The following is a 26,262-nucleotide window of genomic DNA, read 5'->3' as shown; positions in this document are numbered from 1 at the left end:
AGGCCGCCACCACAATCATGATCTTGGTAAATGTGCGTGGCGCGGTGGCGAGACCAAACGGAAGAGCCCGAAACTGGAAGTGCTAACCCAGGATGTTGAAGCAGAGATACTTCTGATGGTCATGGCAGATTGGAATGTGCAGTAAGCCTTTGTAAGGTCGAGAGTTGCGAGATATTCGCCTGAGCAAACCACTGCTATGACCGCCCCTCAGGGTCTCCATCTGAAAATGGGGAACCTTGAGGGCCTGGTCGACTCTCTTGAGATCCAGGATGGGCCGAAGGAGCCGTCCTTTTTGGGAACGATGAAGTAGATGGAGTACTGGCCGGATCCCTGTTCCTCCAGCTCCCAGCTCCTGCAACCTGGCCAGAGTCTGACACCGCTGGATGCTTTCAGCTCCCGCAGGGAGAGACAAGGTAGTGGTCCAGGAGTTCGAGCAAATTCTAATGCGTAGCCGTTTTCGATCACTTCGAGGACCCACTGATCCGTTGTAACCTTGACCCATTCCCCGAGAAAGAGGGACAGACGACCACAAGTTTTGAAAGGAGGAATGGGCTAGCCGTATCTCATTGTGAGGACTTTGCAGAAGAGCCTTGCAGGTTGCCATCTCGGAAGGGCCGACGGCCATGAAAGGACAGACCACGGCTGGGATCTAGCGGAAGCACCTCTTTGGAAGGAGCCCCACGCTCTGTTATTATACCTGTGTTGGTCTCGGAAGTGAGAGTGCGAAGGAAAGAAGGACTTAATCTGTTTAGGACAGTTCTCAGGCAGCTTATGGATCTTGTTATCTCCCAAAGTTTTAATAAGCTGTTCAAGGTCCTCACCAAAAAGCAACTTACCCTTGAAAGGAAGCGTGCCGAGCTGCGACTTGGAGGAGCAATTGCGCAGCCAAAGAAGCTGTCTGGCCGAAACTGCTGACACCATGGCCCTGGCCTGCACCCAAAGCAAGTTATAGAGGGCGTCAGCCCCATACACAACTGTGGTTTCCAGCTGATCCGCCTCTGCAGACGGGAGGTCCTGGGTGCTGAGTAATTGTTGAATCCACCTAAGACTTGCCTGCTGCATGAGACTGCTGCAGACTGTCGCCCAAACTCCTAGAGCGAGGACTTAAAAAATCCGCTTGAGATGCAGTTCCAGTTTGCAATCCTGAATATCCTTTAGCACCGTGGCACCAACCACGGGGATGGTGGTCCGTTTGGTGACTGCGGAAACCGAAGCATCCACCTTGGGAACCTTAAGCATTCTCCAGGCATTGGTTAGGGAGGGGATAGAGCTTGTCCATTGCCCTGCCCACCCGAAGATCCGCTTCGGGAGACTCCCATTCCCGGAGGAGTTGCATGAGCATGGGGTGGAAAGGAAAAGTACATGGAGAAGCCCTGAGTCCCACCAGGACCAGGTCCACATTCCCTGAGGCAGCGGCACCGGAGGATTCCTCAGGAGGGTTTTTGATCCCCAGCTCATCCAGAACAAAAGGAATGAGCGGATCCAGCTTTTCCCTCTGGAACAATCTCAAAACCTGCATGTTGTCACCCTCTATTGGGGGATTGGCGAGCAAATCTGGGTCCGGGGAAGTCTGTGTTCCTGGAACTGTCCTGACCCGGGCGGAACCCTGGGAAGCTGGGGCCCTAGGAGGCTGGGTAACAGACCCGAGGGATCTTTGCCAGAGGGGGGCCTGGGAGAGTTCCTCTTGTTCCTGAAGGCTGGCTAAATAAGATCTGTGCAGCAAGAGCACAAAATCTGGTGAAAAAGGATGATTCTGGACTTTCCCGGGTAGTAGGGGAGGGGGCACAGGTTCAGAGGAGTCAGAAGAGTCAGGCACCCCTCCTCCCCGGGGAGCACACGGGGCTGAGATCGGGTGGAGAAATTGTAAAATGCAACTCCCCTCCCCCCTGAGGCAAAGAGCCTGCTGCGATGTCTGAAACCAAAATGGCCGCAGTTCCCATGGCTTTTAGCGAGGGGGCTGGCTTGGAAACGCGCCGGGGAGCCCGAACCCAGACCACAGACCTCGCTGGAGTCCCGGAGGGTCCCTCACCCCCAGGCAAGCAAGCTGAACATAGGCCATTGCAGGAGAGCCACGAAGCAGGCTCCCCCCAGGCAAGACAAGCAGCCGATCGCAGCATGAGAGGAAAAAAGTGCCACGGAGAAAATGACAGTAAATGAAAACAGCTGAGCCGGGCTGCAATGTGGAGTGAAAGCAGGAGAATGAACCCTGCACTGCTCTTTCCTCTTGTCCTTAGAGCAACTAAACGCAGGTGAGGCAAAAGTGCTCCGTCTGGCTTCCTTGACCCCCTTTTTTTTTTTGTCAGCAGTAAATTATCAGTGCACTAGGACCAGAGGCAAAAAGCCTCTCAGGTCCGAGAAGTCAAGAGGGGGAGTGACTGAACCACCAGTATCACCCCAAGCCAGCCAAAGGTCACCAGGCAAGGAATCCTAGGCTGAATCTTAAAGGGGCAAGCCCCCCTAGGACCCTATAAGAGCCAAGGGACAGAGCTAAACCCTGAAAAAAGTATAACTTATTTTTTATATAGGAATTAGGTTGGCAATACTTGCTTGATCCTGAAGAAAAAATGAGGAGAAAGAACCCCACAGAAAGAAGAAACAGCTAAAGAAAGGGAGCCGCAGGTTCAACTGTCTGGATCTGTTGGAGACAGAGAAATACTGAAGGGACTTTAGGGGGGGCTCTGTCCTGATATAGGATACCCTTTCAGTTTTTCTCTGTCTCCATCTGCTGGACAGGAGGCTCAACCAACAGTCTGGACTGATCCGAGTACGTACAGGGAACATTTTTTTTTATATGGCCCCTGCTCCAGACCTACAGGTCCTGCTGATGTCAGCAGATTATGGCCTAAATTGTAAGGCCCCCAATGCCTTCTGCAGCTTCCCTCCCTCTCCTCCTTGCGGTGGCACTGAACTCAGACCCACAACTGCTGCCAAGTTCATTGTGGGAGGGCTGGCAGCTGCAGTGGCTTGACATGCAGCTATCCACTCCAGCCCTTCCCCTCAGGCTGCGGGAAGCCTGCAACTGGCTCCTGCAGTTCAAAACGCAGCCTCTTCTTACCAGGGGTGGAGCCTGTCATTGTCTTCCTGAGGCTCTGCACATGTACAGCCTACAGCCACTATTTTCAGCCCCTCTTCCCAGCAGCCTTCCCTGGCTCCTGCAGCCAGAATCACTGCCTTTCTGCTCTTGGCCACTCACCCGTGCGACAAACAATGACCCCCAGACTGTCCCTGTCTCCCGCAGCCCTTGCACATCACAGATTTCCCAAAAAGCCGTGCGTCAGGAAATCCCTGCAGCCACATTATCAGCTTATTGCTCTGTGCCATGATGATCATAGCACAGGCAAACAACTGAGTGCTGACTTCTTACCGCTGTAGGACCGGGAAGGGGGGGGGGGGGGGGAGTTATTCCTGCTGCAGTTCCCAGCCTGTCACTACTGCTTTAATAGCAGCATACCGGCTGCCTTGTGCTGTGGCTGGGGTGAGTGAAAGAGATTGGTCAGGGATGTGACTGGCGCAGGTGGGAGAGAGAAAGATGACTGGTGTGTGAGAAACAAAGTGTATGTGTGTACGAGACAGATTAGTCATGGGCCCTAAGGAAAAGCAGCACGAGGACAGCTTCAGCAGCCATTGCCGCTTCTGGTGTGTGCTATTGGCCTACAAGGGAAAGGAGTAGGAGAGTTGCTGGAGAGAGTAAGTAAAGGTGGCTTTTTAAGTTTATCTTTCTTGATTGACTGCCGTTTTACTGTATTTTTCGCTCCATAAGACTCACTTTTTTCCCCCCCAAAAGTGGGGGGAAAATATCTGTGCATCTTATGGAGCGAATATTATAAAAAAAAAAAAAAAAAAAAAGCTAACTATAGCCCCCCACCCTCCTGACACCCCTCCCCCCAAGACCTGCCAAAAATCCCTGGTGGTCCAGCGGGGGTCTGGGAGCGAAGTCCTGCACTTGGGCCGTCGGCTGCCAGTAATCAAAATGGCGCCAACGGCTCTTTGCCCTTACTATGTCACATGGGCTACCAGTGCCATTGTGAGACTCCACTGGACAACCAGGGACTTTTTGCAGGTCTTGGGAGGGGGGGGGTGTCAGAGTTAATTAAATTTAAAAGGTTGGGATTGGGGGGGGGTTTAGAAAGAGAACGATAAAAAAGTTTTCTGATCTGGGGAGTAGACCGAAATGGCCCTCCCCAGACCCGAAAATGAAATGGAGACAAAAAACAATTTTATGCACTACCCTAATTTGCTCCATAAGATGCACAGACGCCCGGGAACAGAGCCGGTTTAGCACACCATTTTTTTTTTTCCCCCTCTGAATCCTAAGTGCGTCTTATGGAGCGAAAAATTCGGTAATTATTGGGTATTATGTGATGTCTTCTGTTAGAAATATTTTATAGGTGTTTAGAGAATATATAATTATTTTGTAAGCTTTTAATGACTGAATGTTATTCTATTTAGAAGCTGTTTTGAAACATTCTAGTTTAGAATTATTTTATATTACTTGAGAAATGTATAAATAGAAATGTGGAGATAAAAACTGAACTAGAAACAGCAAAAAGCAAGACTCAGTGTATGCAGTGAAACAGAAAAACAAAAACATTAACTTGATGGTCACTTTATTCTGTATGTGGTGAGGGTCTGTGTGTGTTCTACACTTGACCCAGGTGAAAGGTATTCTGCAAGCTTGTATTTTTTGTATAGATATCTATAGCAGCTTGACTTTTTCTGTTTCCTAATAGAAGGTGTATTGGTGTTACCTTTTCATAGGTAGGGTTGTTACTGTTTGAATTAGTTCCATAGTGCAGGTTTGTGCATTCGCTTGTGTACATTATTGCAGATGCTGGGAGTCTATTAGGTGCTATATTTCTGTTTCCATTTCTTCAGTTTTGCACTGCATACATAGTGGCTTTTTTGGGTTTCCATTCCAGTTTCTATCTCCATATTTGTAATTTGCGGTCTTTCAGTACTTGGTGAAGGTCAATTTTATGTGAGTGACAGAGGCGAGATATTTTACTAGCATGTAGGCATTTGTATCAATATTTGTTGTTTTCTCAATAGGACATGCATTGGTGGCAAATTACTGTTTTGTTTTATAAGGAGCACCTGGTAGGAAATAATGCTTATGTTGCTGTTAATGAGATGACACCAGAAAAGGAAAATTGGTTCTTACCTGCTAGTTTTCATTCCTGTAGTACCACGGATCAGTCAGACTCCTGGGTTCTGTCCACTCACCAGCAGATGGAGGCAGAGAAAGTTCCAACTGACTCCGCCCCTTCAGTACGTCAGTTTTTAAATGTATCAAAGCAGAACTAAGTAGCTAACCGCTAAAAAACTGGGAAAACATTCTATAAGAACCAGACTCACTTACCCAAACGACAGAAGAGCACCTAACATAGAACAAACATTTTAATTGAAAAATACTTTTCTGCAAAGTAAATAACTAAGAACGAGCTGACTCTTAATCCCAAACTGAAAAGGGTGGGACTCTGGATTGATGCGTGGTACTACAGGAACGAAAATTAGCAGGCAAGAACAGATTTTCCTTTCCCTGTACATATCCAGATCAGTCCAGAGCTCCTTTACACAGGGTGGGACCCTGAGAGTCCCGCTCAGATCACAGCCTCACCAAAGCCGCCAGATCCTGAGGCCTGAACATCCAGGCGATAATGCCTAGCAAAAGTGTGTAAAGACTTCCTACAAATCTCTTGCAGAGAAACTTGCTGGCACTCCGCCCAGGAGGTTGCTTGAGACCGAAGGGAATGAGCCGAAGACCAGTCGGAAGCGACCAACCATGAGGTAAGTATGCCGAACCAATAGCTTCTTTCAGCCATCGGGCTACATTAGCCCTAGATGCTTTGTGCCCTCTCTTGGGGCCGCTCCAGAGCACAAAAAGATGGTCCAACATGCAGAAACCATTAGTGACCTTGAGGTAACGCAAGTCCACCGAACATCAAGCTCTCAAATCTCTAGATTGAGGATCCGAAGGCTATGAATCAGGAAAAGATGGCAGATCAACTGACTGATTCAAGTGAAAAGAAGAAACCACTTTTGGAAGAAAAAAAGACTGAACAGTCCTCAAAAAAACCTCCAGAATCTGTAATTCTTAAAAATTGGCTCTCTACAGGATAAAGCCTGAAGCTCAGAAATCCTACGGGCCGAAGAAATAGCCACCAGAAAAATCACCTTTAATGTAAGATCTTTAAGATTAGCCCTTTTCAGAGGCTCAAAGGGTGCCGCACAAAGAGCTTTAAGAACCAAATTTAAACTCCATGAAGGGCAAAGAATTTTGAAAGGAGGACACAAGTGTTTTGCCCCCCCCCCCCCCAGAAGAAAACAAGCTACATCAGGATGAGAGGCCAGGGTGACTCCTTTTATCTTCCCACGGAAGCAACCAAGAGCTGCCACCTGTACCCTGAGAGGACTGCAAGATAAGCCCTTAGCCAGACCAGCCTGCAAAAATGACAAAATGTCAGGAATCCAAGCCCGAGTAGGAACCACCTGATTCTCTACATACCAAGATTCAAAACACTCCCCAAACCCCGACATAAGCCAGGGAAGTAGAAGTTTTTTGGGACCTGAGAAGAGTAGAGACTACTGCATCAGAATAGCCCTTACCCTTTAAATGACGCCTTTCAAAAGCCAGGCTACTAGACAGAAGCAATCTGCCTCTTCCAAACAAACAGGACCCTGGTAGAGAAGATTGGGAAGGTCCTGAAAATGAAGCGGACCGTCCACTATGAGGTTGACAAGGTCTGCAAACCAAGGACGTCTCGGCCATTCCGGAGCTTCCAGAATCACCTCCGATGGATGAGATTCCACGCAACGAAGAATCTTGCCTATGAGAGGACAGGGAGGAAATACAAAGCAGAATGTTACTCGGCCAGGGGAGAACCAAGGCATCGACTCCTTCTGCCCCTGGCTCTTGACGTCGGCTGAAGAAACGTGGAGCCTTGGAGTTCCGGAATGTTGCAATCAGGTCCATGCTCGGCGTGGGCCATTTTTCGCATATAAGAAGAAACGCCTGCTCAGAAAGTTCACACTCCCCAGGATCTAGACAATGGCGACTGAAAGTCTGCTTGAACGTTGTCTAGCCCGGCGATGTGAGACACTGCAATGCAAACGAGATGTTGTTCCTCCCATGCTATCAACAATTGAGCCTCAAATGCCACCGGTTGGCTCTTGGTTCCCCCCTGGCGGTTGATATAAGCCACTGTCGTTGCGTTGTTGGACAGGATTCTGACTGACTTCCCCCGAAGCGGAAGCCTGTAAGATTAGCCTCACCGCTCTGGTCTCCAAACGACTGATCGACCAACGAGATTCCTCTGGCGACCATTGGTCCTGAACAGACTTGTTGAGACAAATTGCCCCCCCAGCCGGATAGACTGGCAACCATAGTGATTACTGTCCAAACTGGAGCCTCTATGTCTACTCCCAGACGCAAATTCTGCAATAGGAGCCACCAATCGAGACTGGAACGAGCAGAGTCTAAGAGGAAGGGGAAGATGAAACTGTTCAGACTCTGGATTCCAGCAGGAAAGCAACGCTGACTGAAACGTCTCAAATGAGCAAAGGCCCACGGAACTAAATCCAAAGTGGAAGCCATGGAGCCTAGAACCTGTAGATGATGCCAGACTCTGGGAGGAGACTTTGACAACAAGATCCGAATCTGATACTGAATTTTGATGATTCGTTCTTCCGTGAGAAAAAAATTCCCCAGCTGGATGTCTAAAAGAGCTCCCAGAAACTCCAAGGCCTGGTATGGCACTAAGTGATTCTTCACCGGGTTGACAACACGACCTAATGACTTCAGTAGCTGAAGAACTCAAGACACAGATGTTCTGACTTCGCTCGAATGAGCCAATTGTCCAGGTAGGGATGAACAAAGAATCCCTCTCTTCGGAGCTGTGCAGCTACTACAACCATTATTTTGGTAAACGTCCTGGGCGCCATGGCAAGGCCGAATGGGAGAGCGCAAAATTGGAAGTGGTCCCCCAGAATTGAGAACCGCAGGAACATCTGATGGTCGGAACGAATTCCTATGTGAAGATATGCTTCAGTCAGGTCCAAGGAAGCTAGGAACTCTCCTTTGTGGACGGATGCCAAGACCGCTCTTAAGGTTTTCATGCGAAACCTTGGGATTCGCAGACATCGATTGACTCTTTATGTCCAGAATGGGACGAAATGTGCTGTCTTTTTTGGGTATGACTAAAGAGATGGAATAATGCCCTTTCGTTGCTCCAATGGAGGTACGGGCACAATGGCCCCCGAGCTCGCTTAGGCGATGTAAGGTGTCTTGCACCGCCTGACACTTCTGAGCGTAAGAGCATGGAGAGGCCAGAAAACGGTCGCGAGAGCGCAGAACAAAATCTAAAGCATAGCCTTGTTTTATCACAGTGAGGACCCACTGGTCCGATGTTATTTTGGCCCATTCCTCAAAATAGAGAGATAATCTGTTTCCCACTACTGGAACAGAGGAAAAGATCGGCCTCCTCATTAAGATGTTTTCACTCCACCAGAGGATTGGGAGGGACCAGGTCTTCCATAGCGACGTCCTCGAAAGGACTGAGTCCAAGACTGCTGTCTAGTTGGCTGTTGCCGAAAGGAGCAAAATCTATGATTCCCTCGGAAACGTGATCTGGAATGCAATGCCCTCTTGACTTGGGCCTATCCTCAGGCAGACAGACAATGTACTTAATTTGTTCCTTAGGAGAAAATAAAGTCCTCAAGATCTTTCCCAAAGAGAAGTTTACCCTTAAAAGGCAAAGATCCCAATTGAGCTTTGGAAGAGACATCCGCAGACTGGTGTCTTAACCAGAAGTCTGCGGGCAGAAGCAGCCAAAACCATCGATCTGGCTGAGGTACGCAAAAAATCAAAAAGAGTGTCAGCACTAAGCAACAGCGACTTCCAAACACCCAGCTTGAATAGCTTCGGACTCAGAAAAAGAAGAATTATTCTGCAGGAGCTGAACCCAGCGGAGCCCTGCTCTTCAGGCGAAGCTGCTGCACATAGTGACTTGGACTCCAAGAGCCGAAACTTCAAAAATCTTTTTTAGTTGAACCTCTAGCTTATGATCCTTAAGATCTTTGAGAGCTGTAGTACCGGTTACCGGGATAGTAGTCTTTTTAGTAACCGCAGAGACCGCTGCGTCAACCTTGGGACCCCGTAAAAAGTCCAAAGCATCCTCAGAGGATAAAGCTTATCCATGGCCTTGCTGACTTTTAATCCCGAGTCAAGAGTGTCCCATTCGCGAAATAAGTCTGTGACCGAAAGATGAAAAGGAAAAGACAGAGTAGGGCCATGAAGACCAACCATGACCGGGTCAATTGAACCCATACAAGAATCCTCTGGCGGGAAATCAATGTCCAACTCCTCAAGAATAGCAGGAATGAGAGGAATAAGCTCATCCTTCCTAAAGAGGTGGATCACCTTAGGATCATCGCCTTCGACCACATGGGAACCCAGAGAGGACAAGGGATCCAGACCAGCAGCAGAATCAGGATCCTGAGGAGGAATGTCACTTGGTCAGCGTGGTCTGACTCAGAGGTGTCAGTAGAGGTGTCTGGTAAAAGCCGAGGCACCGGAGTCCTGAGAGAGTGTTTAAGTTTAGGAACGTCCATCCTCCCCCCACCTCCCGAGGGCTTGTTCCTTTTAGAAGCTGATTTATGAGAGTGGTACTGAATGAGAAATCCCCTCAGGATTCTTTCTAGAAGACCTTTTAGCCTTGAAAGCCTCATGTAAAAACATAATAAAGTCGGAAGAAAATGAAGAAGAGGAGTCTTAAGTCCCCTCAGGACTCTCCTCACCAGCAGCAGCTGAATCAGGAAAAATATCACCTCCCTCGGAGACTAATTGCTGTGGAGAAAGAGGAGGAGAAACCCCCCCTTCCGCCGCGAGGGAAGCAGCGCTAAAAGAGCCCAAAATAGCATCTGTAGAAGCAGTAAGCAGGAAAGAAACTGCAGCAGGAAGATGTGGGTGTCCCGGTCTAGCAGAGCTATGAAGAGAGGAAGAAATGGCACCTGCCCCCGAAGATCCCCCTCCCCCCCCCCCCCCCCGGAAGGCAGGAGGAGCATAGGCCGTCGCAAGAAACTCTCGCCCGCACGTCTCCACACGTGGGGAAGATCAGACTGCACAGTATTTCAAAGAACGAGCCGGCTGAGGAGAAAATGAAACTAAAAGAAAAAAGCCCGCCGACCGCCCAAAGCAGCAAAAAGGCAACAGGCAGTCCGACCGGCAAAGCAAAAAGGCTTTAAAGATTATCTACTTCGGTAAGAAAAACAAATCAAATTTTTTTTTTTTTATACGACCTGAAGAAGCAGCTGGGTCCTCTGCTCTGCGGGGTGAGTGAACTGGGCTCCCTGGTATCACCCGAAAAGCTGCAGCGAAGTAAGCCAAGGGTTCTCAACCCCTAAAGCCAAAAGCCTCTAATACCAGGGAGGATGGTCCCCTCAGGATCTGCCAACTCCCTGGGAGGCTAGCGTCCACTCACCTCTCTTCAACAAAAATATATATATATTTTTTTTAAACTGACAAAGAACCTGACTGTAGGTTTTGCACCTCCACCATCTGCTGGAAGCAGAGAAATACTGACGTACTGAAGGTGCCCTCATGGAAGGGGTGGAGTCAGCTGGAACTTTCTCTGCCTCTATCTGCTGACGAGTGGACAGAACCCAGGAGTCTGGACTGCTCCGGGTATGTACAGGGAATATCTTTTTTGTATGGTAAATTGAATGGGGAATGTCCTAGTTCTGTTCGGGGGGGGGGGGGGGGGGGGGCTCAGGGTGGATCCTGTAGATACAGAGTATATATGTTTATATTTAGCCCCATGACGATCATGTTTTCAGTGTCATGTATGTGAGAACCATCTTTCAGGTGTGTCCTGACAGAAAAAAGGTTTAGAACCACTGGACTACTACTGTAGTCCTATTTACTAAAAATTTCAGTTTCACTCTGAACCACATGCTAGTTGAAGCCTGTTGCTAATTTGCTGCTTCCTTCCCATAATTATGCAACCTGTTTATAAAAATGACCAACTTAACTTCATAGTTTACCTACTGACACATTACAAGGATTAAAATGTTACCTTTTCCCTTCCATTTGTTAAATGATTCCTGCTGGTCTTCCACAATTTTCTTCAAAGCTTCTTTTTCTGTAGCTCCTTCTAGCAGCTGCCATGTTACATCTTTGTTTCGTAATTGCAAATTTCCATTATTTTTTGCTTTGGCTTTTTCAAGTGCATCAAGTGCTTTCTCTTTAAACAGAATAATTCCCTAGAAAAATAAAGTATGCTGTATCAATCAGTGCTTGCATGGCTTAATAATCTGTATTCACATAGCATAATTCATCCAAACATGCTTAAAATTAAAGGACTCCGGAGACATGCATTCAGTCACTGCTAATTAACCCTAGCATGGCCTCTATTAGTAGTGAAGTTACTGTATTGAAATAGTCTCACCTCTTTTGCACCTCTGATGAAGTCTATCCATTTAATTTCACCATGATTTGCAAAAACTGCATGAATATCTTCTCTAGAAGTCTGATCCTCTAGGTCACCAAAGAATTTTAGCAAACATCCAGTCTTCTCTTCCAGAGATTTCTAAGGACAAAAATCCTCACACTAATCAATTGTACTATTTTCATTAAAATTTTAAAACTAGGAGCAGAGTGTGTTGCAACAGATCTACCATTCCCTCCCTCAGGTCTTGCCAGTGTTTAAGCCATTGAGTGCAGTAACAGCATTAAAGAATTTCCACAATTGGAGCTTAAGGACTCTTGAATTTGACACACTACTATTGGCAAGGTATGGCACAAGTCCAAAGGCAAACTGTGCACTTTTCTGTCTACTGCAGAAGGCAAATAAGCAAGAAATAATTGTAACCCTATGAGAATCTCTTACCATTTCCGCATCTGCTTTTTTCTGATTTTCTTCTTTCTCCCTATAAATAAAATGTGTACCATCGTTAGCAGCGGGCATGATCCATCACGACAACTGAAGCCTAACACTGTTAGTCTGTGCTTATTGAACACTTACTGTTTGCACTTTGCTTTCTTTTCTCCTCTGAGCTGTTTTCGTTCTTCATTCTTCTTGGCATAATAATCCTCCCTATAAAAGTAGTTCAGAGTGCTGATTTGAAACAGTGTCCTAATAGGTTTATACCCATAGAATAGTATCCACATACAGCTAAACATAATTGTAAGCTTTGTAGAAGAGATAGCAAAATATATCTTTCAGACAATCAGGGGCCAGATTTTTAAATCACAAGCGCAATAATTATTGAAACACTTAAGATTTCTGGTGGCACAATATAAAATTGGCTGCCATGGCAGTTCAGGGCTAAGTGGATATAGAAGAAGTAGTAACAGATCAGGCCAGGGAGGAAGATTGGGATGGGGAGAGTCCTGTTTTGGTATGACACAAAAAAAGTGGCTTTCCTAGGATGAAACTGCTAGACTAGAAATCACTAGATAGAAATCTGTCTCGGTGGAGAAACTTAATTCCGTTGGTAACAATCCAGCTTCTAAGACATTCACTTCCAAAGCAGTTTTTAAATTTTCAGCATACACACAAAAAAAAAAAAAAAAAAAGGGGGGGGAAGGGGATTAGCATCTTTTTAGCATATTTGATAAAATATTTCAATTTATGTCTTTTCTGCCTTTTGATAACAGTGATCTAACAGAAGTAAAAAATTCTCAAAGCAAACAGGGTCAGTCAACTCGCATTATAGCGTTTTCGCATGCAAAAAATGCCTTAACGCATGCGATAAGCCCCATAACTCATGGTGCGATGCAAATTTTTAAAAGGAGTGGGACTGGGGAGGAGTCAGGGGCGGAAATTTTGTAAAAGTGGGCTGGCTTCACACTTTGCAAAGCCATAACGCATAATATCGCACAGTTTTAACACCGAAAATAACTACACCTTTTTCAATAGCTTTAAGCTGTGCTATGTCATGCAATATGCCCATAATGCAATTTGGGCATTTTTAGGCTAAGGGCGGGCCTGAGATGTTGGAGGAGAGTGGGGAGAGACTCTGGGGGCGACACCATAGTGAGCAGCTATTTATGCTACTATAGGAGGCCCACCTAGTAACTCGAGCTGAGGTTGAGGTAGTAGTGTAGGGGTTAGGGGCCACTTTTATATGCAGAGTGAGACGTACAACAGAACTGTGCACTCTTGTGAATATTTACTGTCTTTCAGAGTGATCTCTGTTCGTACGTCTCACTCTGCATATAAAAGTGGCCCCTAACCTCTACACTACTACCTCAACCTCACCTCGAGTTACTAGGTGGGCCTCCTATAGTAGCATAAATAGCTAACTAGTAAAAGGGCCTTGTAGATAATGTGTCTCTCTCTGTGGTGAAATGAGCACTTTGCAAGTAGGAAAATGCAATTATGTAGGTATTACCGCAAAGTCCTAACATAGCCTATTTATTGCAATGTGCATTATTATCATAAAACACATCCCTTTTCCTATTGCATGCAATATTTACTGCATTTTGATAAATCTAGGCCTAAGTTGGGCAACATTTTGAGTATCTATTCACTAGTGAGATATCCACTCAACTTTAGACATGTGAAACTTACTTGGATAATATGACCAGGTCTGTGTCTTTGTACTTTTGGTTGGGTATAGCTATGAACTTCTTAGCAGATTCATTACTGTCAAACACTACAAATACTGACCCCTGTGGAATATTTGGAGAAGACATTGATTAACAAAATCCCATGATTTTTACAGCTATAGTAAGCTTTCACACATACCCTACACTTTATTAAATACCTTAAATGCTTTCTGTACATTTCGTCTCAACTGAATGTTTTCTATGGGGCCTTTATTCTCAAACCATTCTTTGATTTCATCGAAGGTTGAATCTGTTGAAAAGCCTTTCTGAAAGAGCAAAAAACAGATTTGAATGAAAGATGGGAATTGCATTTTGAAATTTACAGCATGTAAAAATCCTTGGTGTGGGAATCTGCTTAGAAAGACATTTCAATACAAGTGAAATATAAGAATTTTAAGATATAAAAAAAAGAAAACCTGAATTTCTAAATATACCAGACATTTAAGAAGATGTAAACAAGCTAAAGGTGACCCCCTTTATTACTTTAATATTTGTGACTAGCTTTCATATATAAAATATTCCCTCCAAAGAAGTCAGTGCAAAATTAATATAACTCACGACAGCTGATCACAGAATTATAGTAGCTACCCTACGGTTTTACCTTTATTTATATAAATAAAGACAGACACTTATTGCATGTTATAAGTGAACAATGAATTCTGGCTTAGTGTTTAATATTGCATTTAAAATGCCACATGACCAATTAAATCACTGTTACTGATAAGCTGGAGTCCTATGAAGTCAACAGCCTTAAAAGAATCACTGAACTGATCTAAATTTCTATAGACCTCAGACAGAGCAAATAAGGTTTATTGTAGACATGTTTTTAATGTAACTCCAGTAAATTTGGAAAGAATGGTTTTCAGCAAAACCCTCTTCTTTATTAGACTAAGTGGTGGCTATTTTAGAAACATTTCTAATCCAACAACTTGGTTGAACAATTTTAAATCCCTGCAGAGTGAGCACGGTTAACATACACCCTCTCACAAAAGAAATACCATTCACAATTTGGCAATGGAAAGACCTCTTGTAACACTGATGGCTGCAGCTCCCAAATGGTCTCAGGGGTATAATCACATCTGCACCACCAATTGCCACAAGGTGTTTTGTAAATGAAGCTCCTCCCCCAGAGGGTCATTAATGAACCATATTCAATCAGAATCACTTCAAAAAATCATTAAAAATGCTTCTCTTTCAACTTGCATTTAAAATTACATCCACCAAATAATTTTTCAAAAAATCTTAATTATCATTTTTTGACTCAATTGCAATGGGACCATATCACTATTTTAGTATTACTCTAAGTTGTCTTTTAATAGTTTTATGTGTTTTTAATTTTTTATTATTTATATAATTATATATTTTGTAATTTTTTTTTTCACTTTTCTTTTTTAGAATGATAGTTTTGTACACTGTTTTGATTAAACATTGTTTGTAAAAGCGGTATAGAAACATTTTAAAATAAATAAATAAGGCACTAATGCTGCCTGTTAACATAACACCCAAGATGTTTCTTTTCAAGTGGCCATTTTTCTAGCAATCTACAATTTTGTGGTGCTTTCTGTTTCATTGTCTGTGTGGTGATAATAGAGAAATCTACTTACAACGTAGACAGATCTGTTTTTGACCGCAGTTTTGTACTGGTCCGTGACTTCAGGCAGGGGTTTGTCAGGAGACCTCCTTATTTTAGTTTTACCGTCATTTATTTCCAGAAGGCCAGTCTTGGATTTTCCTAATGCTTCTACTATTACACCAAAGTCTGTGGTCAGGCGACTTAATCTGGGAAGAATAATGGAGACGTTTATGTACCTGTTATGCTTTTTAGCAGAAGTTTTAACCCACAAATTGATGTAAGCAGAACAAAATTAAAAAAAAAAAAAAAAAAAGAGTCATAAAGTTGAGATGAAAGGAGGTAACATTTAAAAACAAACAAGCAAAAAGACCACAGGTGAAAGGCAGGCAGAATTGTTGGGAAAAACAGCAAAGACCCAGAGGGGAAATTGCTCAACGGATAAAAAGGAAATAAATCGTTATTTAGACATCTCGAGTAAATCCAGAGGGAGGAAATAGGTAAAATAAAAGGCGAAAGTGGATTTGCCAAGAGGAAGACTGCAAAAGGCAGAAATTTTAAATTCTGCTCGATATTCACAGGAGAAAAGGGAAGAGCATGGATCTAAGATGAGAAAGGCCTTGACACAATGCGACAGAAGAACAATTCCTTGCATAAATGAGTGCCTAAGGCCACGGGATCGGATGGTACACACCCCATAATACCAATCCAGCAGTGTTCTTACAGCACCCCTCAGCTCTATTCAAACTTATCCTAGAAGACGGGAGAGAGCAGACGTGGTCAACGACAGAGCCAGTTAGTATTAACATCAGTAGTGGGCAAAAATATGGAAACGTAACTGAAGAACAAGACTGAAATAAAGTAGCACACATGCCGCCAGAAACATGGTTTCACAAAAAAGGTCAGGTTCTTTAAAATATTTATTTGCAACAGCGCTGAGGAACTGCAGGAAAACGTGTTCTGCAGAAATTAAAATCTGTAAGCAGACACCAAGAAGCGTGGAAAAATGAAAGGGAACTTCAAAACTGAAGAACAGTAGTGGTAAGAAAATGGTTGAGTGTTCAGGTAGAGAGGCATATGTGGTGAACAGAAGGAAGAAGTGGGCTGGTGCTAGATTAAGTATTGGAGATTTATATGCTCATCTACCCAAAGTGCTAGAAAACCATTGAGGAAGAATCTCAACTAGGCAGACCAGATGAGCCAATTGGTCTTTATCATCATTTTATGTTACTACGATGTCACTTCACAACCAAGACAGCTAAGCCTTTGTCAAAGTTAGTTATGCTGCTCCCTAACACCCACTTGGGTGGAAACTCCTAATATGAAACCTAACATTAGAACATAAGAAATTGCCATGCTGGGACAGACCAAGGGTCCATCAAGCCCAGCATCCTGTTTCTAACAGAGGTCAAACCAGGCCACAAGAACCTGGCAATTACCCAACCACAAGAAAATCCCATGCTACTGATACAATTAATAGCAGTGGCTATTCCCCTAAGTAAACTTGATTAATAGCAGTTAATGGACTTCTCTTCCAAGAACTTATCCAAACCTTTTTTTTTAACCCAGCTGCACTAACTGCACTAACCACATCCTCTGGCAACAAATTCCAGAGCTTTATTGTACGTTGAGTGAAAAATATTTTTCTCCGATTAGTCTTAAAGATGCTACTTGCTAACTTCAAGGAATGCCCCCGAGTCCTCCTATTATCCAAAATTGTAAATAATAGATTCACATCTACTCAGTTCAAGACCTCTCATGATCTTAAAGACCTATCATATCCCACCTCAGCCATCTTGTCTCCAAATTGAACATTGTGTAATTACAGCATGGGTAATGTTTTCCTAATATGTATCAGCTTACACTTGTCCACATTATATTTCATCTGCAATATGGATGACCGATCTTTCAGTCTCACAAGGTCCTCCAATTTATCACAATCAATCTGTGAAGTATCTACTCTGAATAATTTTGTGTCATCTGCAAATTTGATCACCTCACTCTTTGTACCCCTTTCCAGATCATTTATGGAGAAATTACTACTTACTTGATAATTTTATTTTCCTTAAATGTAGACAGATGAACTCAGAACCAGTGTGTTATGCACCTCTGCCAGCAGATGGAGGCTGAGCAAGCTGACATCACAGTATATATACTCCTACAGTGACATAAGCCTACCAGTATTCTCTTCAAAAGCAACTGTGAATAAACTAGCAAATAACTTGATTAAAAACAGTTAACCATTAATGTACTCAACCAACAGGAAACACTGAACTCAGGTAATGAATGAATGTACCCCAATCTAGGGACTGGATGAACATTTATCAGTAAACCCCTGGAACACATAGCCTCACGGAGGACCAACAGACCAATCATTTTACAGCCAAGGGCAGGAAGCTGAGTCCATCTGTCTACACTAAGGAAAACAAAAATGATCAGGTAAGTAGTAATTTCTCCTTTCCTAGCGCGAGAACAGACTCAGGACTAGTGGGATGTATCCAAGCCACTCCCGACTAAGCATGTGCAAAGACTGCATTCTCTTGGGCCTGCATCCAGACGATAATACTTGGAAAAAGTGTGTAAGGAGGACCACATCTCAGCTCAGCAAATGTCAATGGGTCGTGACTACCTCCTTAATCCAGCAAGCTATTGTAGCCTGCGAAGCTGGTTCCCCCTGCTTCCTTCCATCATGAAGGACAAACAAGCAATCAGTCTTTCAAAAAGGTTTAGAAACCACTAGATACCACATGATACGTCTCTTGATATCCAAAGGATGCAACAGGCGTTACTCTTCCACATCTTTCCCCCTTATCCAATGGACTGGTTCAAGTGAAAATCCAAGACCACTTTAGGCAAGGAGGAGGGAACAGTACGCAACTGAATCGCTCCTGGAGTCACCCAAAGGAACGGCTCCCGGCAAGACAAGGCCTACAGCTCAGAAATTCACCACGTAGAACATTGCAACCAAGCACACTGTCTTCAAGATCAATAGCCGCAAGGAAAGGCTTTACAGAAGTTGAAACATAGGACCCGCCAAGAAATCAAAACACCAGGTTAAGACTCCACAAGGGAACTGGTAACTTCAGGAAACGAGCCATATCAGGATGAGACAATAAGGACTCACCATTGACTTGGCATCTGAAACATGCAAGAGCGCAACCTGTACCTTCAAGGAATTAAGGGCCAACCCCTTAATTCCAATCCATCCTGCAAAAATTCCAAAATAAGCAGGTTCTTCATTGAACGAGGAAGAACACTGATTCTCACACCAAGCCTCAAACACTCACCAAACCTGCACATAGGTTAAGGAAGTGGAGAACTTCCAAGCACGTAGCAATGTGATAATCACCACAGAAGAATAACCACACTTCAACAAGCAAGCCCTTTCAAGGGCTGCACAATAAGACAAAATAGTCAGATCTTTGTGAAGGACAGGTCTCTGCTGCAACAGATTCTTGTGCGGGGGAAGATGAAGGGGAGACTACCATGAGTTTCCACAGATCCGAATACCATGATCTTCTGGGCTAATCCAGTGCCACCAGAAGCACCGTCCTCCTGTGGCCTTCGATCCTGCGAACTATTCTGTCTTACAGGGGAAAGGCATACAGCAGCTTGTCTTCCGGCCGGATTTGTAGGCGAGCATCAATACCCAAGGACTTCGGATCTCTCCTGTGACTGAAGAATCAAGGAACCTTTGCATTGCGAGAAGTCGCCAGCAGGTCTAGGAATGGAAAGCCCCAGTGATCCACTATCAGGTGAAACGTCTCATCCAACAACACCCATTCTCTTGAATCCAGACTCTCCTGGCTGAGAAAGACTGCACTTACGTTGTCTTTTTCTGCAACGTGAGAGGCCGAGATCGCCTGAAGATACCCTTTCGCCTTTTCCATAAGCCACTGTATTTCCAGCGACACTTACTGGTTCTTGGTTTCTCCCTGCTGATTGATGTAAGCCATTGTTGTTGCATTGTCCGACATGCGGACCACTTGATCTTGCAGTCTGTCACTGAACTGCAAGCACACCAACCAGACTGCTTGGGCTTCCAGGCAATTGATGTTCCAGAGGCTCTTCTGTATGGATATTGAATTTTCTGGACTGTGTTTGAGGTGTTCTCATCTAGTTTGGCCTTACAGGTTCCCAGCCCATGCCCAGAGACTGAGTCCACCCCACTCCAGAGTGGCAAAACCAGTGCTCCCCAGGGCTGAAAAGATATTCTCTTGGCACAGGGTTTATACTGCTAAAACGATTTTCAATAGACATTTACAATCAAACTCCTATTTTGCAAGAGTTTCGAATTAGAATGAGCACAAAAGTGGAAGTATTAGATTTATATTTAAATTTACATTCCCAAATGTTTAAAGTAGTTTGTTCTTGCTTTTTACAGTTGAGAATCATTGTTTATGACCCTGTCTTTCACAAGGAAGCTTGGCAACTTATATTCAAGCTACTATAAACAAGCCTATTACTGTAACATTCTGTTATGCTGGGCTAACTAAGGTGCAGCAGCATAGATTACAGCTGACCCAAAACACGACTGCTCGTTTCTCCAGGGATTGAAGTCTAGAGACCACATCTCCCCAGTTTTAAAATCTTTATAGTGGTTGCTTGTGGCCTTTATGATAAATTTAAGAGTCTTTTAGTTTTTAAAATTCTTCATGCATTATCTTCAAAGAATCTGAAGTAGCAATTGATGCATTCTACTTTGATTAGGAACTTAAGGTCCTCCCAAGAGATTAGACTATAGATCCCCCAAATCTTTAATATTCTCATTGGAATGGCTTAAAAAAATTCTCTTAAGATATTTTGTTGATCCCTCCCGAGTCCTTTACCCCTAGTTCCAAGATTTTATTTACCATTTCAGTCAGGATTTACTGGTAGGGGGATATGGGTGGTTAGGAGAACCCAAGTAATAATTTGGATTTGTCCAACTTCTTACAAGACTCCAGCATAGACTTTAGACCTACCTTGCTCGTGATGTATGTTTTGGAGTTAGATAAGAAGTGGACACTTGAGATTTTTTGCTACTCCCTCAAAGGAATTCACAGGACATAAAGTAGCCCTTTTTTCAGATATATCCAAGGTATCACAACAAGCCCAGCAGAAAACTTTTGTCTCAAAGAGAAAACTGTTGCCTTAGATTTTTCTTTTAATTTATGTTTTCTGTGCAAGTGCTTGTTAAGATAGAAAACATATCTGATGTCACCCTGTGACCCTTGAAGCTCTTCTTGTTACCAGAACTAATGTCCCTGTTGGAATGACATAATGTCAGGGTATTGTCAGAGTTCAAAACAGATCATCTGTAATTGATTTCCTTTTGATGGTTCTCTCTTTTTTCTCTCCGTATTGTGGACGAACATAGTATTTTGTTTCCTTATACAATTTTCCATTTGATTATCATTATTGCTTCCCATCAAGTATTTATATTCTTGATTATAAATGTTAAAATTTAATAATGAATAATTATAATGCAGAAGCAGGCTCCAACACCCAAACATCAATAGGGACTTATTCCTGGACAAAGAACAAAACTGGAAGTATAAGAGGGGAGCCTGCATTCTTTATATAAGGTCCCCTCTGCAAGAGATGTTGTTCAGTCTGCTAAGCAGAGTAAACCATGGTCTATGCTATTTAGGCTGAAATGTTTGAGAAATTCCACTTTCAAGCTACTATAGAGGAGGGGAGCCTTTATTAAGTATTAAAGTACTTGCCCACAGTTTATTTTAGGCTTTTTCAGAAAGCATAACCATATTACTTTGGACTGTGCAGTATCCCTTCCCAGGAAACTCTATTCCTACCTTCTCTTTCCAAACTTTATAACACGTAACGGAGATAACTAAACCAAATACGAATAAAGCAACCTTAGCTATCATGTAAATCGGTCTTTCCATGCAACACAGGATTGCCAATACAGTGATACCTGGGTTCTCGAACATAATTCGTTCCAGGAGGACGGTCGAGAACCAAATTGTTCGAGAACCGAAGCAATGAAACCCAATAGGAAATAATGGAAACTGGATTAATTCGTTCCAAGCCCCAGAAAATGCCTATTTACTGGCCTAATTTGTATATAATATGTAGAAAAACATGAGTCTCAACAAGAAATAAAACATTGGCAGCCTTTATAACAGCTTTATTCTTAAGGAAAGTAGAGATGGTTGATTTTGGCACGCCATACTCAGCAGACAGATCCGAAACACGTGTGCCCTGTTCATATTTGGCAATGATTTCTTTCTTCAGCTCAATAGTTGTTCTCACAGCTTTCCGCTTACCTTTGTCTGCATTACCACTTCTGGCTTTCTTTGGACCCATGTCTAAGGGTTAAATTCAGTGTAAAGCGTGACTCTCTCCACAAAGCGTGACTCTCTCTCTGCACTCACACTGATGACGCAAGCAAGGCGCGCTGGGCCGAATGAACGCCATTCGGCTCAACTCGGCTCATCTCGGAAGTTCGAGTTCCAAATATTTGTTCGGATTCCAAGACAAAAGTTTCTCGAATCTCCTGGTCGAATACCAATTTGGTCGAAAGTCAAGGCGTTCGAGAACCGAGGTATCACTGTATAATACAAAATTACCCAACTGTTTCCTTTTCAATGGTATTAATTTGCTCAATCTTAAACACACCCTTGACAAAGAGGGAGATCGAGGATCCTTCCAATGACAAGCCACCTTGCTTCTGGCCACCAGAATAATTTGTTCTACAAATAAATCAAGTTTATTACTTACAAAAGTAGGAACATTCAACAAAAAGAATACAGGATCTTTAGGAATCACCTTCCTCATAATATCATACATAAGCTGCAAATTTACATCCCAAAACTGCTCTATACCCAAACACCCCCACCATATGTAAGAAGGTTCCCTTCTTGCCACAACGTCTCCAACACTTCTCCTTTTGGGCACAGCTTGTGTAGGCGATCTGGAGTCATGTACCACTGAAATAACATTTTATGCAATTTCTATAAAAATTTCAACAATGTTAGCTGAGATAGAACACTTTCACAGATTGAAAACATGTAGCCCACTCCCTTTTGTCCATTACTGATCAGAGGTCCTGTTCCCATGCCACAATATGAAACGTCTTGCAGGCTAAATCTCCTTTCAGCAAAAGTATATATTTTGGATATTCCTTGAGTTATCCTGTGCACTTGCCCACAAAAACATTCAAAGAAATTTATCTTTCCTTAAAGCTTCAGATACACCCTTTGCCTCAACCAGTGCGCAATCTGAATATAAAAATAATAGTCTGTATCTGATAATATGAAAACTCTCCGAATGGAATCAAAATCTATAACCCGATTCCCATTCCATAATTGCTCTATTCTATACCATCCCTTCTCTCTCCGCCTAGTTGCAACTGCAGTAGTATATCCTGGAGTGAATTCCCTGTTATAATGAAAGGAAACAGTATAAAAATAGTTCTTGTTGTGTTCTGTTATGATAGAACTGGATAGTGGGCCCTTGGGTCGTGGAGAGCTGATTCCACCCACAGGGAAGAGCCCTGTGGGGACTCACCACAACAGGCAGGGTCTCAGCAGTGATTGACACGAGAGGCAAGAGGTTTTATTGTAGCAAGATAACCCAAAGAGCAGGTATATTAGACACAATCCAGAGTAGATGGTTCTCAAGCTGTATTCACTGGTAGTGGCCCACAGAGTGGGGTAACCCAGGTAATATCTCCTCTTGGCGGTTCTTGTGCAGGGTGTCTCCGGTAGTGGCCCGCAGCATGGGGTAGGCCGGAGGCTGGTGATAGAGGTAGGCACAAGGCAGCGTGAATCCGGTAGTGGTCCAAAGAGTGGGATAACCCAAGAATCCACACACAGTGAAGAGTAGAGTAGAGCAGATCTTGTACTCTCTCCATAGTGTAGCGGCAACTGTCGTAGTCACAGTGAAGACCCGAGGCAACGGGAGAACTGGAGGTTCGCCCTTAGTAGCAGCAAGCGTAGTCAGTAAGCTGGAGAAAGACTCGCAGAGAAGGCTCTCTGAGGAGCGGATAGCCCTGAGTGTAGAGAGGCCCCCGAGGAGCGGGTACCTGAAACATTCAGACTTGAAGGCACGCACGGCGAGGCGAACGTCTCAGAGACAGAAATCCTTGCTAACTCGTAGCTAGGAAGGTCAGCTGGTAGGCAGATGACGTCATGCAGCGGGGACACCCCTGAGGTTCCTGCCATGACGTGGATAAAAGCGCTTACTTTTACTTACTATCACCATAAACATCACCATATACTTGGAAGCTAATTTTTAAATTAGTGAAATCAGACCTCATATATTAAAAAAAGCTTTCAATGTATTTGCAATGCTCCCATTAAAAAACAGCATATCTGTTTACTACATGAACACAGCGTTATGTCCTTATGTATTTGTTCAGCTTTTATAATCACTGGTCTGGGTTCCACCTTTTTTTTTTTTAATTTTTGTAGTGGAAAAAAAAAAAAACACTTAATAAGAAGCACTTATCCTTTTTAAGATGAGCGATCGAAACGCTGGGGAAAATTACAATTCAGGTAATGTAGTCAATTCCTGCCCAAGAGGAATTATGATCCAAGTTGTACCTGAGGCAATGGAGAGCGAAGTAACTTGCCCAAGATCAGTAGTATCTGTGGAAGAAGCAGAATTTGAACCCTGGCTTCCCTGGTTATTAGGAGTAGCCTAGCAGTTAGAGAAGCAGGCTAAGTTAACAACATCAACCCATCATCAGTCGTATTTCAGGCTTAGCATACAGACAGTTGGACTGTTGCTAGAAAGGAAGCAATATCACTAGAGAAAGGGAAATTAAAAGAAACAAAAAAAACCCCAAAACGCTTCACAGTTGCGCTTTTGCCCCAGCAAGTGGTGCAGTACCTATTTGGTATGACCAGCTAAAAGGGGGTGGGGGGGGAGGGGGCAAGAGCAGACAAGGCTGTGTTGGCAGCCCGAAGCAGAGCAGACCAATCGAGGTGGTGCTAGTGCTGCTGGCCAAAAAGGTCAGAAGCCTATACAGATTAAAGGATCAGAACAGTTGTCAGGCCAGAGGAGGAGAGATGCTGCCAAATACTGTGCTGCACTAAGACCGCTAAGGGGGTGTGGGATAGGTGGAGGCGGCAGAAATTGAGTGAGCTCTCCCCCCCCCCCCCCCCCCCAAGGTCATGACCCCTTGAGCCAAATGAAATGTGTCAAGACCTGGACCGCTATACATAAGAAATCTTTTTGACTATGATTTTGGAACTGTCACCAGAATTCTTCTTGATACACGAGGATACATCAAGCTGAAATTGCTGGGGGGGGGGGGGGGGGACGGGGAAAGAGTGCAGTTAAAGTTTCTTACCTGTTAAATTTTATCATAGTTTCTAAAGGCACCCAGCCATCATCTAGTTTGATCTGTTCCTTCAAAAATTTGTCTCTTGGCAGATTGTGATCACCGAAATAGTACTGGAAGGCAAGTTACAAAATGTTCTGAATAGGTATACACAGACCATTTAGCTCTACATGATCACAAATATTTTAGGAATATATTTGTATTTCCAACAATTCTGAGCTATACATCTCTACAGGATTCCTTTACCAGTATAAACTGCCATCTGCCCCAGCTGTAAAGTAGCTACAAGTCTGCAATTTGTAAGCAGCACACTAGGAAAGAGGTGAAACACCAGCTGAGACCTTTGTTATGCATCTCTTCCACAGCATTTCCCCAGTAGTGAAACACTCTGGTATCAGTATGATGAAGTTCTACTCAACACAGCCAAGACTTTACAACACTGTATCCAGTTACTATATAGGATGCATATGCTAGGACTTATATTAGTCATCGCCTAAGTTTGCATATTCTCTTCTCCTTTAAATAAAGGAGTTACAAAAGCACGCTACATCCAACTGTTCAAAACTCATAAGCATGGTCCAAGGGACAGCTATGTTCACAGAAAAATAGTTTACTAGGATCCCACCGATGGGTAGGTTCAATAGATCAACAAAATAGAAAAACAACTTGAATCTTTTTGAAAGATAAAAAACCTGTACCCATCCTGCTCTGAACCAAGAAGATTCTGCATAGCTATGAGCATCTACACTCCCCAAAATCCCCAAGAACATTCATGATTAGAAATAGATTACAAATGACCTTACTACATCTGACAGGATATTCGTTCATAATTGGCAGACAACAGAAACCAATTCACATTTTAATATATTCTGTGAGCTTAGAAATATGATTGCTTTCTGCAAACAGAGGAAACTGCAGGGGACTCACTTAAACTTCAGTGTTAACTGAATCCCTAACCAGTAACACAAGTTTACTATTTGCCATATGGACTTCTGAAAATGCACTGCAGTTATGTTTTGGTTTTGTCTCAGGATCAGTTTTGGTCAACAGTGAAGTGTTTCCATATTTAGCAAACTTGATGTTTATTGACCTAGCTTTGGTTTTTGTGTTTCAATGCTACCCACTTTTTGGCACATTTTGTTGGATTCATATTTTACTTGAGCATTGCCAGCTCTATCTGCACTGGATCAAACTTCCAGACAGCATAAAAAGAATTAGGATCAACATGCACATGTCCTTCTTGGGTCCTTAAAACCAAATGCAAAGTTCATCAATAAGAAACCTAGAAACGACAGCAGAAAAGGACCAAATGGTCCATCCAGTCTGCCCAGCAAGTTTGTGGTAGTATCTCCTGTGCAGGTTACTCCATGCCCATTTGTTTCCCAGACCAAAAACATCAAGGCCCTCGCTGGTTGCTGTCTGAATCCAATTCCCCGTTACCCCCATGCTTATCAGTTTCCCACAATAAGACACATTAGGAAATAGAACAGGAACAGAAAAGTACTCTTCACTCACTACAGTACCTGAATGTAATCTACTCTGAAGTGCCTGAAAGGCAGAATATAATTAATTTAAATAAAAAATAATAGGGGATATGGTCAAATAGGTACTCTCATTCATATATGGTGGGAGTGTCCTAAGGTGATTGATTATTGGGCTATAACATTGAACCTCATACAAGAAGTTACGGGGCTATTTGTTACCAGGGAACCTGAAGTTTTAATACTAAATATCCCATTCCTAGAAGTAGACTCACACCTTTCATCTTTAAGTCAAATTATCGTGGCTGCT

At 43.6% G+C, this 26,262-nt stretch overlaps 1 protein-coding gene across 5 annotated transcripts in view; it reads right to left on the bottom strand.

Moving 5' to 3' along the window:
* Positions 1–26,262, bottom strand: part of SSB (small RNA binding exonuclease protection factor La) — a 48,112-nt gene that overhangs the window by 8,417 nt on the left and 13,433 nt on the right. For all 5 annotated transcript variants that reach the window (XM_029605708.1, XM_029605706.1, XM_029605711.1 and 2 more), the window contains exons 3-10: positions 24,481–24,584; positions 15,214–15,388; positions 13,768–13,875; positions 13,572–13,672; positions 12,021–12,092; positions 11,886–11,925; positions 11,445–11,585; positions 11,073–11,259 (exon numbers count right to left, since the gene is read on the bottom strand). In XM_029605708.1, the coding sequence (XP_029461568.1) occupies positions 11,073–11,259; positions 11,445–11,585; positions 11,886–11,925; positions 12,021–12,092; positions 13,572–13,672; positions 13,768–13,875; positions 15,214–15,388; positions 24,481–24,584 (928 nt within the window). The remainder of the gene's footprint in view (positions 1–11,072; positions 11,260–11,444; positions 11,586–11,885; positions 11,926–12,020; positions 12,093–13,571; positions 13,673–13,767; positions 13,876–15,213; positions 15,389–24,480; positions 24,585–26,262) is intronic.

Source organism: Rhinatrema bivittatum, chromosome 6 (assembly GCF_901001135.1).
Source record: "Rhinatrema bivittatum chromosome 6, aRhiBiv1.1, whole genome shotgun sequence".
Classification (NCBI taxonomy): Eukaryota; Metazoa; Chordata; class Amphibia; order Gymnophiona; family Rhinatrematidae; genus Rhinatrema; species Rhinatrema bivittatum.
This window is presented reverse-complemented; position numbering and strand designations above follow the sequence as displayed.